At 43.6% G+C, this 14,065-nt stretch overlaps 2 protein-coding genes across 3 annotated transcripts in view; one reads left to right on the top strand and one right to left on the bottom strand.

Moving 5' to 3' along the window:
- Positions 1-2,807, bottom strand: part of KARS1 (lysyl-tRNA synthetase 1) — a 19,990-nt gene extending 17,183 nt beyond the window's left edge. The window contains exon 1 of one of the 2 annotated variants that reach the window (XM_004058010.5): positions 2,681-2,807. Coding sequence is in view for 1 of the 2 variants with exons in the window: in XM_004058009.5 (XP_004058057.2) it covers positions 2,681-2,742 (62 nt within the window). In the remaining variant the exon portion in view is untranslated. The remainder of the gene's footprint in view (positions 1-2,680) is intronic. The other variant, XM_004058009.5, reaches the window with a different exon arrangement.
- TERF2IP (TERF2 interacting protein) lies at positions 2,681-12,506 on the top strand. Its single transcript, XM_004058013.5, has 3 exons — positions 2,681-3,655; positions 9,387-9,511; positions 11,280-12,506. The coding sequence occupies exons 1-3, from the start codon at positions 2,986-2,988 to the stop codon at positions 11,682-11,684; spliced, it is 1,200 nt and encodes a 399-aa protein (XP_004058061.1). The 5' UTR covers positions 2,681-2,985; the 3' UTR covers positions 11,685-12,506.
- Positions 12,507-14,065: the final 1,559 nt, after the last annotated feature.

Below are 14,065 nucleotides of genomic sequence, written 5' to 3' on the forward strand. Positions count from 1 at the left end.
AAAGATAAATGCAAGCCACACAAAAATACGTGTCAAAGAGAAGACTTGTTTGGAACTCTAGGAACAAGGGGAAAGGAGAATTTCAGGAAGGTCCTTAGACTGCGTTATGTTTATACATTATCAACACTGGAAGGCAACAGAATTACAGAGATCACCTTCTTTACCGTGTTCAAATAAATTTGAGGAGGCTATTTCACTTGGGCAGGGAGCACATCCGCTTTTAAACTTGGAGTCAATACCTGGCACAAAATGGTGCTTACTAAAAATTTCAGACCAAAGAATTCCCCAGAACAATAAACGGAAGGAAATGTTTATCAGAAAAAAATTATTTTAGCTCATGGTAACTAGAGGAATAGACATCAATGACAGGTAAGACAACGTGAGTAGTGCTGTGCAGTCAGGATACAGAGCATGGACTGTGGAGTCACAGGCCTGAGTTCAGATCCGTGCTCCAGTGCTCTGGATCAGTGCTAGACTATATTTTAGGAATGCACACTTTCATAATGCATTTAATTACTAGGGCCTCAGTTTATTAATTTGAAAAATGGGCAATAACTCCTCTTGCAAGGTTATTATTGAGATTAGACAGAAAGCTTGTAGAGATCTAGCATTGTGCCTGGCACAGAAAAGCTGGTCAAAAAAGTAGTAGCTGTATTTAATTTTAGAAAAGTCAGTGAAGCAGGGAGTGGTGGCTCACGCCTATAATCCTAGCGCTTTGTGGGGTTGAGGCGGACGGATCACGTGAGCTCAGGAGTTTGACGCCAGCCTGGGCAACAAGGTGAAATCCCGTCTCTACTAAAACACAAAAATTTAACCGGGTGTTGTGGCATGCACCTGTAGTCCCAGGTACTTGGGAGGCTGAAGCACCAGAATTGCTTGAACCCGGGAGTTGCAAGTTGCTGTGGGCTGAAATCGCACCGCTGCAATCCAGCCGGGGCAACAACGACTCTGCCTCCAAAAAAAAAAAAAAGTCAGTAAAGAGGAATTAACCAGTTTTCTCCGTTTATCTAAAAACACACTCTGAACTGGAAACCTTGCTTTCACCTGTGATATACAGTCCTAAAATTCAATTCAATGTAATTGATTATCACAGGTGGTTTGAAAGAATGAACTAAACTTTAGGATCGTATATCACAGATACACCACATTCAATTAAATTTGACTTAATAGATTAAACTCAAGTCAATTTTCTCTAAGGTAGCAGTCCAAAGACCAGGTTCCAAACTTTTATGGAAGTCCATCGGATTGCTCTAATAAAGGACAATATATTAAGGTCCTACCCAACTATAAACTTAGACAATTTCTCTTATACTTTTTCTAAGATATTTGAAGCACAAAGCCAGGGACACAAAAGGAAACATCAGGCCGGGGGTGGTGGCTCACGCCTGTCATCCCAGCACTTTGGGAGGCCAAGGTGGGCGGATCACGAGGTAATGAGATTGAAACCATCCTGCCCAACATGGTGAAACCCCGTCTCTACTAAAAATACAAAAATTGGCCAGCCATGGTGGCACACGCCTGTAATCCCAGCTACTCGGGAGGCTGAGGCAGGAAAATCGATTGAACCCTGGCAGCGAAGGTTGCAGTGAGCCGAGATCGCGCCACTGCACTCCAGCCTGGCGACAGAGCGAGACTCCATCTTAAAAAAAAAAAAAAGGAAACATCATTTCTCTTTTCTTTTTCATTCAGGGTCTGGCTCTGTCTCAGTAACGCCTTGGGGAAAGCGATGGAGAAGGGCTCGCTCACGCAGCACTTCTGGCAGTCCCTGAAGGACCGCTACCTCAAGTCTCCCAGGCTGGAGTGCAGTGGCACGACTTCAGCACACTGCAACCTCCGCCGCCTGGGTTAAAGCGATTCTCCTGCCTCAGTCTCCCGAGTAGCTGGGATAACAAGTGCGCGCCACGGGGATTAAGCCCTCTCGTATGCCTCTGGAATGGTACTATGTACCATCTTCCTAGCAATGATAAAACACTCAGTTACCTGTGTTCTGTGGTTCAAATGGGGAACGCTAATGAGAATATAAAACAGCCAGTTAAAGGGTGGCTAATCCTGACTTATCTATGTTAACCTACATACTCCAGGGATTTGGGAGTGGTTAACAAAGGTATCAAGCTGAATTAAGATGGTCTCTACTGTTAGACGTTGATCACTTAATACTCACAGGTATTTACTGAATAACCCATACGGGTAGATGCATGACAGTTTTAGAACTGATCCCTTTTAATACATAACGTTCAGAATGACCTTAGTGAGGCCCAGAAAATTTTGAAGGTCTTTCTGAAAAACTAGGGTATTTAACATTTCTCCAACTTCCACGTTTACTGAGTGGCTCAACAAAAGAATGCATTTCTCAGAAAGGAGGATGAAGCTAAGCAGGAAGTTTCGCTTTTCTTTTCTGATAACTCTTAGTTCTCGTCCTAGTTCCTCCTCCACAGTCTCTTAACTCTAGGAGTATGATAGGGAGCATCCCGCCAGTGCCAGCTGGGAACTGGGAGCCAGCGTGCCCGGGGTATCCCGGGGTACGTGGTCTGCAGGGCGCAGCCACCACGTCTCAGCATGCGCGTACCCACGAGAGCCGGCAAGAAGGCCCCGGCACAGCAGCCTTGGTGGAAACCTCGCGGCGCTTCCCAGCCCACACTCTCCTACCGCAAAGGCTTTAAAGACTCGCAGCGACACTCACTTCTTGCTCAGTTTCGCCTCGCTGCCATCCACTTTCACCTCGGCCGCCTGTACGGCCGCCATCTTCCCGCAAGGCCCGACCCAAAAGTAAGGAGGATAGTACGTTAATTTCCAGGTCAAGGTGCGAAGCCCCACCTCTTCCGGGGGAGAGGGGGCGGGCACTCTCGATGCGCCGCGGCTGCTGCTGCGCAGGCCCAGTGCTGCGCTTCGCGGCAGAGGCGTCTGCGGTGACAGCTCAGTCAGTTGAGCTGTGTGTGCCAGGCGCTCGCGAGGGGGCAGCTCTTCTAATAGTGCTCGGCGTCAGACATGGCGGAGGCGATGGATTTGGGCAAAGACCCCAACGGGCCCACCCATTCCTCGACTCTGTTCGTGAGGGACGACGGCAGCTCCATGTCCTTCTACGTGCGGCCCAGCCCGGCCAAGCGTCGGCTGTCGACGCTCATCCTGCACGGCGGCGGCACCGTGTGCCGAGTGCAGGAGCCCGGGGCCGTGCTGCTGGCCCAGCCCGGGGAGGCGCTGGCCGAGGCCTCGGGTGATTTCATCTCCACGCAGTACATCCTGGACTGCGTGGAGCGCAACGAGAGGCTGGAGCTGGAGGCCTATCGGCTGGGCCCCGCCTCGGCGGCGGACACCGGCTCGGAAGCAAAGCCCGGGGCCCTGGCCGAGGGCGCCGCGGAGCCGGAGCCGCAGCGGCTCGCGGGGCGGATCGCCTTCACGGATGCGGACGACGTAGCCATCCTTACCTACGTGAAGGAAAATGCCCGCTCGCCCAGCTCCGTCACCGGTAACGCCTTGTGGAAAGCGATGGAGAAGAGCTCGCTCACGCAGCACTCGTGGCAGTCCCTGAAGGACCGCTACCTCAAGCACCTGCGGGGCCAGGAGCATAAGTACCTGCTGGGGGACGCGCCGGTGAGCCCCTCCTCCCAGAAGCTCAAGCGGAAGGCGGAGGAGGACCCGGAGGCCGCGGATAGCGGGGGTGAGGAGGCTGAGCGCGGGGCCTCGCGGATACCTGCGCGGGTGGGGTTGGGGTCTTTCTCCTGGCTGCGTGGCGTCCATCTTGGCATCTTCGGTAGCGGCGCTTGGCCCCGCCCCCTGTTGACATCCGGGTAAATTTGCACCATTTTCTTGCCTCCTCGCTCCCTTGTTGTTTATTATTGTTCTTTTTTTGCGATGGGTCTGTGTTACCTAAGCTGGTCTGAACTCCTGAGCTCAAGCGATCCTCCTGCCTCGGCCACCCAAAGTGTTGGGATTACAGGAGTGAGCCACCACGTCTGGCCTCTCGTCGTTTTTATTTTTTAATTTTTGAGTCGGGGCTCGCGCCGTCGCCCAGGCTGTGATGCAGCCGCGCGATCACGACCTACTGTATCCTGGACCTCCCGGGCTCAAGCGAATCTCCGGCTTCAGCCTCCCAAGTAGCTGGAACTACACTCCCGCGCCACCACGTCCCGCTAAATTAAAAAAAAAAATTGTTGTAGAGATGGGGGTCTCGCTGTGTTGCCCTGACAGGTCTCGAACTCTTGGGCTCAAGCGATCCTCCCGCCTCGGTGTCCCAAAGTGTTGGGATTACAGGCGTGAGCCATCACACCCAGCTTCTTGGTCTAGTTTTAATTTACTTTACCATTGACTAGAATATTGACATGGTTCTATATTCAAAAGTTAGAAAAAGAGTATATAGAAAATTCTCTCTTGGCCGGGCGCGGCGGCTCAAGCTTGTAATCCCAGCACTTTGGGAGGCCGAGGCGGGCGGATCACCTGAGGTAAGGAGATCGAGACGAGCCTGACCAACATGGCGAAACGCCGCCCTACTAAAAATACAAAAATTAGCCGGCCGTGGCGGAGAGTTCCTGTAGTCCCAGCTACTCAGGAGTCTGAGGCAGGAGAATTGCTTGAACCCGGGGGGCGGAGGTTGCAGTGAGCCGAGACTGCGCCACTGCTCTCCAGCGTGGGTGACAGAGCAAGACTCCATCTCAAAAAAAAAAAAAAATTATCTCGTCCTTCCTGTCCACCAGCTACCCACGGGATAACTGGCTTCTTGTGTTTCTTTTAAGAGATATTCCACAGACTCCTTTTTAAAAAAGATTGCTGTTATGTTCAGGTAGATTCAGTATAAAGGCGTACCAGACTTATTATAATGCTCTGGCGTAACTGAATGCCTATGGACTTAAGAAGGTTCTCGGCAGTTGGAAGGTCTCTTCCTGGTCTTGCTTAGGTGAAGTGAGTTTTTAATGCAGTTGAATTGAAAATTGAGGTTCAGTATGTCTAGGATACAGAGCGAGGCTGTTAAGATGTACTTGTGACGTACCTGGCATTGATAACTTAAACCGATAGACCCTTTTGTTTAAAGAGGCATGCTGCTTCTCCTCCCCCTCCGTAATCCTCCCACCTTTTCTTTGTCTGTATGACTACTCCATTTAACACTTGAAGTCTGGGGAGTAAAATCTTTTTCTCCTGTTCAGTATGCTTAGTAGGAATTTTGTTTTGGTAAAAGTGACATTTCAGCTTCATTCATTCAGCAGATATTTGAGTGCCAGACATTGTGGTCCTGCTGGAATATAACAATAAATAAAAGTCCCTGTGGTCATGGAGCTTATAACATGCTAGCTGGGGAGTGGTAAGGGCTATAGAGAAAAATAATTCAGAGTGTAAGGGTTGGGGAGGAGGTTTTTCCTATAGGATGATAAGAGAAGGTCATTCTCATAAGCTGATGTTTAAGCAGAGACCGAAGGAAGTGAAAGAGCAACCCAGGTGGATATCTGGGGAAGAGTGTTCAGGCAGAGGAAGAAGCCAGGGCAATCGCCCTTAGGTGGAAGTATGGCTGGTGTGTTTGGAGCCACAAAGAGAACAGAGTGGCTGTTAATGGAGTAGGAGGGAGAATTAATTATAGCAGATGAGGTTTAGGGCTATGTGTATGGGTGAAGTATGTCATCATGTATGGCCTTGCTTTTATTTTTATTTTATTTTAATTTTATTATATATCTTGAGACGGGGTCTTGCTCTGTCACACAGGTTGGAGTGCGGGAGTGCGGTAGTGCGATCACGGCTCGCTGCAGCCTTGACTTCCCAGGCTCTGGATCCTCCCACCTCAGCTTTCCAAGTAGCTGGGACTACAGGCACTCGTCACCATATCTAGCTAATTTTTGTATTTTTTTGTAGAGACAGGATTTGGCCGTGTTGCCCAGGCTGGTGTCGAACTCCTGGGGTCAAGGGATCTGCCCGACTTGGCCTCCCAAAAGTGCTAGGATTCCAGGTGTGAGCCACCATGCTGTGTCTGGGCCTTGCTTTTAAATCCGTGATGTTGGGGCTATTGGCAAGCCATTTGGAACTTGGGACAAAATTAAGCTGGATTCATTCTACCCGTCTAAGTAATCTTTTGATAATCAGATATTTAACTAAAAATTAAAAAATTCTAAAATGAGTAAGAGAAGATATGAATGAATATATCAGTATGGTGGGAGTTGCTCTGAACCATTTGTGGTTCAGGATGCTGCCTGATTTGCCAGAAGAAAAAAAGTAAAAATATTAGCATGGTGATAAGTTATGAAGCCAAAAAGACAAAGAAAAAGTTTTATATATTTGATACCTGAAAATTAAGAACTTCTCATGATAAATAAAGTCAGAGGGCATGCTGGAAAAACATTCCCAATACACTGCAATAGACTTAGTTTCTTTAATGTCTAAAGAGCTCTTTGTCATTAAGTAAGAAGTCATTAAGTAAAAAGAAAACTAATAGAAAAATGAGAAAAGGAAATGGAACAGGAAGTTCCCAGAAAAGGAAATAAATAAGCGGCCGATAAACAAATGAAGAAATAGTCTGTTATTAAATGAAAGTAAATCAGACCGAGTGCGGTGGCTCATGCCTGTAATCCTAGCACTTTGGGAGGCCAAGGCGGCAGACCACTTGAGGTCAGGAGTTCGAGACCAGCCTGGCCAACATGGTGAAACTCCGTCTCTACTAAAACTACAAAAACTATCCAGGCATGGTGGCATGCGCCTGTAATCGCAGCTACTCAGGCAGCTGAGGCATGAAAATTGCTTGAACCGGGGAGGTGTAGGTTGCAATGAGCTGAGATCAAGCCCCTGCACTCCAGCCTGGGTGACAGAACCAGACTCCATCTTGGAAAAAAAAAAAGAAGAAGAAAGAAAGTAAATCAAACCCTGAGCCTAGGGTCAGTATAAGCTATACTTTGACCCATGAGACCTGTGAGATAATAAATATGTGTGTTGGAATTGTTTTGTATTTATTTGATGAATTGAGATAGCTTCCATTATACAAAATAGAACAAAAGCTCCCCAAGTTATTTATTTTTTTTAAGTAAATCAGAGCAAGGAGATGTTATATTTTATCTATAAGATTGGCAAAAGTCAATACAATGGGTAATATCCAAAGTTAGTGTATGGGAAAACAAGTATACTCCTACGTTGTTAATAGAAATTGATACAATTTCTTTGGGGGGCATTTTGACAATATCTGATGACATTTATAATGTATATTCCCTTAAACATGGCAGTTTTGTTCTAGGAATTTATCCCGTAGATATACTCAGAGTACAAATGGGTACATACCGAAAAGGCAGTCTCCCTATTTACATACCCTTTTCCCTGGGTCCTTTCCTAGAGGCAGCCTCTATTACCGTCTCTTGTCTGTTGCATGTCCCCTTTGCTTATAGTAATACTAGCACACTAGACATCAACTTAATCTGTGGTTTACTTTTTTTAAACTTAATTATTTATCTTGAAGTGTTTGTGTGTCTGCACAAAGCTTTTCCTCATTCTTTTCTAATTGATTGCACTGTATTTCATTATGTGAATGAACAGTAATTTACTTTTTATTATGGAGAATTCCAAGCATTTACAAATACAGAATAGTATAATGAACTATACTGCATGTACCCATCACCCACCTTCACCTGATTTTAGTTCATGGCGTTTTTTAAATCTATACTTTTCATCCCAACTTCCTGGACTGTTTTGAAGCAAATGCCAGACATCATATCATTTTATCTATTTTAGCATGTATCTCTCAAAGATAAGCCTCTTTTAGTTACTATTTAAGAATTTTATTAAATACATACAGTAAAATTAACTTTTTATAGTGTAAAATTATGTGCATTTTAAAAACTTTATTTTTTATTGTGGTAAAATGTATATACCGTAAAATTTACAATTCAGATAGTTTTTTAACTGTTCTGTTCAGTGGCATTATTAAGTGCATTCACATTGTTGGGCAACTGTCACCACCATCTGTATCTAGAACTTACTCATTTTCTAAAACTGAAACTCCATGCCTTTTATTATTTTCTGCTTCTAGGGGTCGGAAACATGCCTATTAAACATTAATTCCCCATTTCTCCCTCCTCTTAGCCCCTGGAAACAACCATTCCGCCTTCTGTTTCTATGAATTCAGTATTTCTAGATACCTCATACAAGTAGAATCATGTAATATTTGCCCTTTTGTGTCTGGCTTGTTTCACTTTACATAACATCTTCAAAGTTCATCCATATTGTAGCATGTGTCAGAATTTGATTCCTTTTTAAAGGTGAATAATATTCCATTGTATGTATATACTACATTTTGTTTTTCCATTAATCTATCAGTTGACATTTGGCTTATTTCCATCTTTTGTTTATTTTGAATAATGCTGCTGTGAACATGGGTATAACTAGTATCTGTTTGAGACCCTGCTTTCCATTATTTTAGGTATATGCCTAGAAATGCAATTGCTGGATCATATGGTAATTTTATGTTTAATTTTTTCTTTTTCCTTGTGGGTTGTCATCATGAAATTATATTGAATTTTTTGAGGAACTGCTGTACTCTTTTCCAGTTATATGTGTTTTAACATAGGTAAATTTTTGTAACCAGCACCCACATTGGGATTTAGAACAATTCCATCATGAAAAACTCCCTCTTGCTGCCCCTTTGTAGTATGTTTTAGTAAGTAGGAAAGGAGCAGAGTTAAATCTTCAGAGAACAAAATGTAAAGGGAAGGAACAGGATGTTTAAATTTAGGAGGCCCTCCTTTTTGTAGATGGTATGTTGGTGGATTGTGGTACATGGCCCAGATCTGCCTTTGGCTGCTAGGAGAGCTGCCTTGCCCAAACTCCTGTCTTCTTAGGGCTGCCACCATCCAGTGACTGATATTTGCAGAGTTACAAAGTCTGCTCCTTGGCCCCAGCTTGGTCGATTCTGAAGGGCCTTCCTAGCTCCAGAGTTGCCCATGGTTTTGGCTGAGGTCTTGTTGAAACTCTTTGATAAGTCAGCTTCTCTCTCTGCCCACTCCCGCTTTCCTTCTCTTCCACAAAGGTTTTCCCAAAATCACTCCCCAATTCTTTAAATTTCCATCTCCATCTCAGAATTTGCTTCCCAAGGAACCCAATTTATGACACATTTTTGTTAATTTGCAAAGTCTGTAAATACAAAGCAAAAAATGAATTAAACTTGAGCATTTTTATATGTCAAGAGTTTAAGAATGTATCATCGTTTGGATAGTATATCTTTTCAGAAGCAAGCATAGAAATGGGTGAATGAGCACGTCCTAGGCTTTTTTTACCCTTCTGAATCAAGAACAGATGTCTTCTGATAGTAAAAAAAAAAAAAAAAAAAAAAAGTGCAGCCTCACTCCTGGCCCAGAGCTCACACAGCAAATATATTTTTGGTTTATGTAAAAGAGGCTACTGCTAATCTGTGCTGTTCTTCTCTTTAACAGAACCACAGAATAAGAGAACTCCAGATTTGCCTGAAGAAGAGTATGTGAAGGAAGAAATCCAGGAGAATGAAGAAGCAGTCAAAAAGATGCTTGTGGAAGCCACCCGGGAGTTTGAGGAGGTTGTGGTATGTTAACTAGATTTACTCATTATTTTTTTCCCTACCTTCATTCTTCTTTGAAACTGGTTATCCTGTACACCTTTTTCATCTACCTGGGGCTCAGGAAAGTGAGAGAGGAGTTCAAGATGGAAAGGGAAAATGGAAAATGGGACTGATTTGGGCTTCAGACATGTTGCCCTGAAGATTTTGCTTCACAAAGCTTTTAGTTTTTGGCAGGACAAGTTGAGGGGAAAAGGGAGAAAAATTGGGTAGAATAGGGACAGTTGTATAAACAGTATAAAGCATCCCACTTTGAGTACTTTAATGTCAATATATTTTTCAAAAAGTTTATAGTAATTGTTTTTTCTATTTTTTTGAGATGGAGTCTTGCACTGTCGCCCAGGCTGGAGTGCAGTGGTGTGATCTTGGCTCACTGCAAGCTCTGCCTCCTGGGTTCACACCATTCTCCTGCCTCAGCCTCCCGAGTAGCTGGGACTACAGGCGCCCACCACCATGCCCGGCTAATTATTTGTATTTTTAGTAGAGACGGGGTTTCACCGTGTTAGCCAGGATGGCCTCGATCTCCTGACCTCGTGATCCGCCCGCCTTGGCCTCCCAAAGTGCTGGGATTACAGGTGTGAGCCACCGCTTTTTGTATTTTTTTGAGGTGGAGTCTCACTCTGTCACCCAGGCTGGATCCAGTCATGCCATCTCAGCTCACTGTAGCCTCCACCTCCCAGGTTCCAGCGATTCTTCTGCCTCAGCCTCCCGGGTAACTGGGATTACAGGCATGTGCCATCATGCCCAGCTACTTATAGTAATTTTTTTTATCAAGCAAATTTAGCTTTTTGTGTACTTTGAGCTTTTTTAAAATGTTTTAGCTCTTCCATATTCAGTCTAGCTTCTATTACTCTGTTAGAATCTGATATTTAATAATAGCTACAGAGAAAGACAGGAGCCATACAATAACGATAAGTTTTTTAAAGGTCCAAATTGTATGTATATATTTTTCCAGGATAAAGGGTCTTGTGAATTAACAAAGAAAATTCATATTAACAAAGAAAAATGGTTAGGCTTCAGTCCAAACAAGGGAAATAATTTAAAGCTTCTGTAATTGGTGAGTGAAGGAATGCACAGGAATTGGCAGGATTTAGGGATTGTTGCCTTTTGTAGTCTGTTTTATTATTTGATATTTGGTTCATTTTTCATAAACTTCAAACACTCAGCTCTCAAACATGACCTACCTAGGCCTCTTCTTATATAGCATGCTTTGTAATCTGTCTAACCAGTATAGCTTGGAAGCCCTAATATATTCATACAGCAGTGCTTTTTGAGTACTTACTATGTATAGGCATTGGTGGGTATTGGAGATGTGGTGATGAACAAAACACACAATTCCTGCCCTTAGGAGCTTACAGTCTTGAGAGTGAAGTCATTTAACAAATCTAATGAACATGTGTGCACATATATGTGTCTCTCTCTTTATATATACACATATTTTTCATATTCAATGTAGCTTCTAATCTATTGGAATACTATAGTCAATTATACACACATATACACATATACTCCCCCTACCCCTCACACACACGTGCACACACACACGCGTGTACATATACATACACATCTGACATGAATAAATGTAAGAAGGAACACAGCATATTAAGAGGAACTGGAGGAAGTCCAGTGTGATTGGAATGCAGAGGGCAAGGGGGTGATAGTTGGAAGAGACCAGATATTGTAAGAATTCAAGACTTGGTGATTAGGAGCTGGTTTTACTCATCATTCTGTCTAGGTGGATGAGAGCCCTCCTGATTTTGAAATACATATAACTATGTGTGATGATGATCCACCCACGCCTGAGGAAGACTCAGAAACACAGCCTGATGAGGAGGAAGAAGAAGAAGAAGAAAAAGTTTCTCAACCAGAGGTGGGAGCTGCCATTAAGATCATTCGGCAGTTAATGGAGAAGTTTAACTTGGATCTATCAACAGTTACACAGGCCTTCCTAAAAAATAGTGGTGAGCTGGAGGCTACTTCCGCCTTCTTAGCGTCTGGTCAGAGAGCTGATGGATATCCCATTTGGTCCCGACAAGATGACATAGATTTGCAAAAAGATGATGAGGATACCAGAGAGGCATTGGTCAAAAAATTTGGTGCTCAGAATGTAGCTCGGAGGATTGAATTTCGAAAGAAATAATTGGCAAGATAATGAGAAAAGAAAAAAGTCATGGTAGGTGAGGTGGTTTAAAAAAAATTGTGACCAATGAACTTTAGAGAGTTCTTGCATTGGAACTGGCACTTATTTTCTGACCATCGCTGCTGTTGCTCTGTGAGTCCTAGATTTTTGTAGCCAAGCAGAGTTGTAGAGGGGGATAAAAAGAAAAGAAATTGGATGTATTTACAGCTGTCCTTGAACAAGTATCAATGTGTTTATGAAAGTAAGATCTAAATCAGACAGGAGTTGGTCTACATAGTAGTAATCCGTTGTTGGAATGGAACCCTTGCTATATTAGTGACAAAGTGAAAGGAAATTTAGGAGGCATAGGCCATTTCAGGCAGCATAAGTAATCTCCTGTCCTTTGGCAGAAGCTCCTTTAGATTGGGATAGATTCCAAATAAAGAATCTAGAAATAGGAGAAGATTTAATTATGAGGCCTTGAACACGGATTATCCCCAAACCCTTGTCATTTCCCCCAGTGAGCTCTGATTTCTAGACTGCTTTGAAAATGCTGTATTCATTTTGCTAACTTAGTATTTGGGTACCCTGCTCTTTGGCTGTTCTTTTTTTGGAGCCCTTCTCAGTCAAGTCTGCCGGATGTCTTTCTTTACCTACCCCTCAGTTTTCCTTAAAACGCGCACACAACTCTAGAGAGTGTTAAGAATAATGTTACTTGGTTAATGTGTTATTTATTGAATATTGTTTGTGCTAAGCATTGTGTTAGATTTAAAAAATTAGTGGATTGACTCCACTTTGTTGTGTTGTTTTCATTGTTGAAAATAAATATAACTTTGTATTCGAGTCTCGTCAATAAGTGTTTTGATTGTATACGCAAAACTTTTTAGGTATAAAAACCACAAGGGAACTAACAGTTGTTGTTAATTACAACCAATAAAGTGGTTCCATTTTAGAATGAATAGGCCATTGGAAAGATACTAGTTCTTCTGGATGGAACAAAGAGAAGAACTGCATCAAGGACTGTGAGAAGTGGCAAAATAAGCTGAACTGCTGAAAGCCAAAGGGGAGAGAAACCAATCAGGGACCAGCAGGTGGGTAGCAGAAGGTGTCAGGACCTCATCCATATTCCCTGGGCACACATCATTCTCTAGCATGTGCCACTATCAGGAATCCTGCAATAAGCACCTGCTTGAGGCTCTCTGCTTGAAGTGCTATGGAGTTAATGCCCCTGTATGGGAATTCGAGGGTGCCTACCCAGCTTCCCTGTGGACCAGAGAAGTTATACAACTGGATATTTGAAAGTTATCCTTCGAGTGGGATAATGGTTTCCATGCCATCTTTTAGAGGTCCCCAGTAGTAGTAAACATAGTTGCCCACAGTGGGAATCTACTTATGAATGCATCCTGCATAGGCTTCCTTCTCTTGTCTCATTCCCCACTTCCCTACAGTGCATCCTGGAGTCATCATTTGTACTCAAATGCTTGTTCTCCTCTTTTTTTCTCCTTCAAGAAAATATTTATTGCATATTATTAGTGATTATGTTTTACAGCAAAAGTAAACACATACACTTTTCACAAACAAAATGGGAATCAAGGCATCTATCAAATGTAAATGTTGAACCAAGTCCTGGTTTTCAGAATTCAGCAGCCAATCCTGGTTCTGCACCAGGGCCACTAGGCTATCTGTGCTTAGTCCTCACCTTGGGCAATCAATGTTGCCCCAGCAAGCTGCACCTTTGGTTTAGGTCCTGGCCCAGGGTCTGCAGGAATGGGGTTCAGGATTGGTGCAGAAGGCTGAGACAGTCTTGATGGTGTGGTTGTTCACTGTCGTGTCACCTGGTCCTGCAGAACTGCGGGAAGACCCAATTCTCAGCTTTGGGGGCCACCCCAATTATGCTGGGACCGTTGTAAGTGGAGTATTTGAAAAGATGGCCAGCATGATATTTACTGATTTCTTTTGCATTTAATGAGTAGTTTCTAATATATTAAATAGCATTTTATTTTTCTTTTTTAGAGACAGGGTATCTCTCTGTCACCCAGGCTGGAATGCAGTGGCACTATCATAGCTCACTGCAGCCTCAAACTCCTGGGCTCAAGTGTAGTCCCTGCCTTGGCCTCTCAAAGTGCTGGGATTACAGGCATAAGCCACTATGCCTGGCCAACATTTTCATTAATTTTTGCTGTATATTTTGAGTGTTTAGAAGTTTTGCCATACACATCTAGGGCCATACACATGCCATACACATCTCTAGGGTTTGCCATACACATCTGATCAGAATTAGTTTCAGGTTTATATTAGCTTAAGTCCAGTGAAATATACACAGATGTTACTCCTATATGACTATTTCTCTTTCCCCTGGTTTTGGGGTATATATATTACATCTATTAATATTACAAATCCAA

This window comes from Gorilla gorilla, chromosome 18 (genome assembly GCF_029281585.2).
Source record: "Gorilla gorilla gorilla isolate KB3781 chromosome 18, NHGRI_mGorGor1-v2.1_pri, whole genome shotgun sequence".
NCBI classification, from domain to species: Eukaryota; Metazoa; Chordata; class Mammalia; order Primates; family Hominidae; genus Gorilla; species Gorilla gorilla.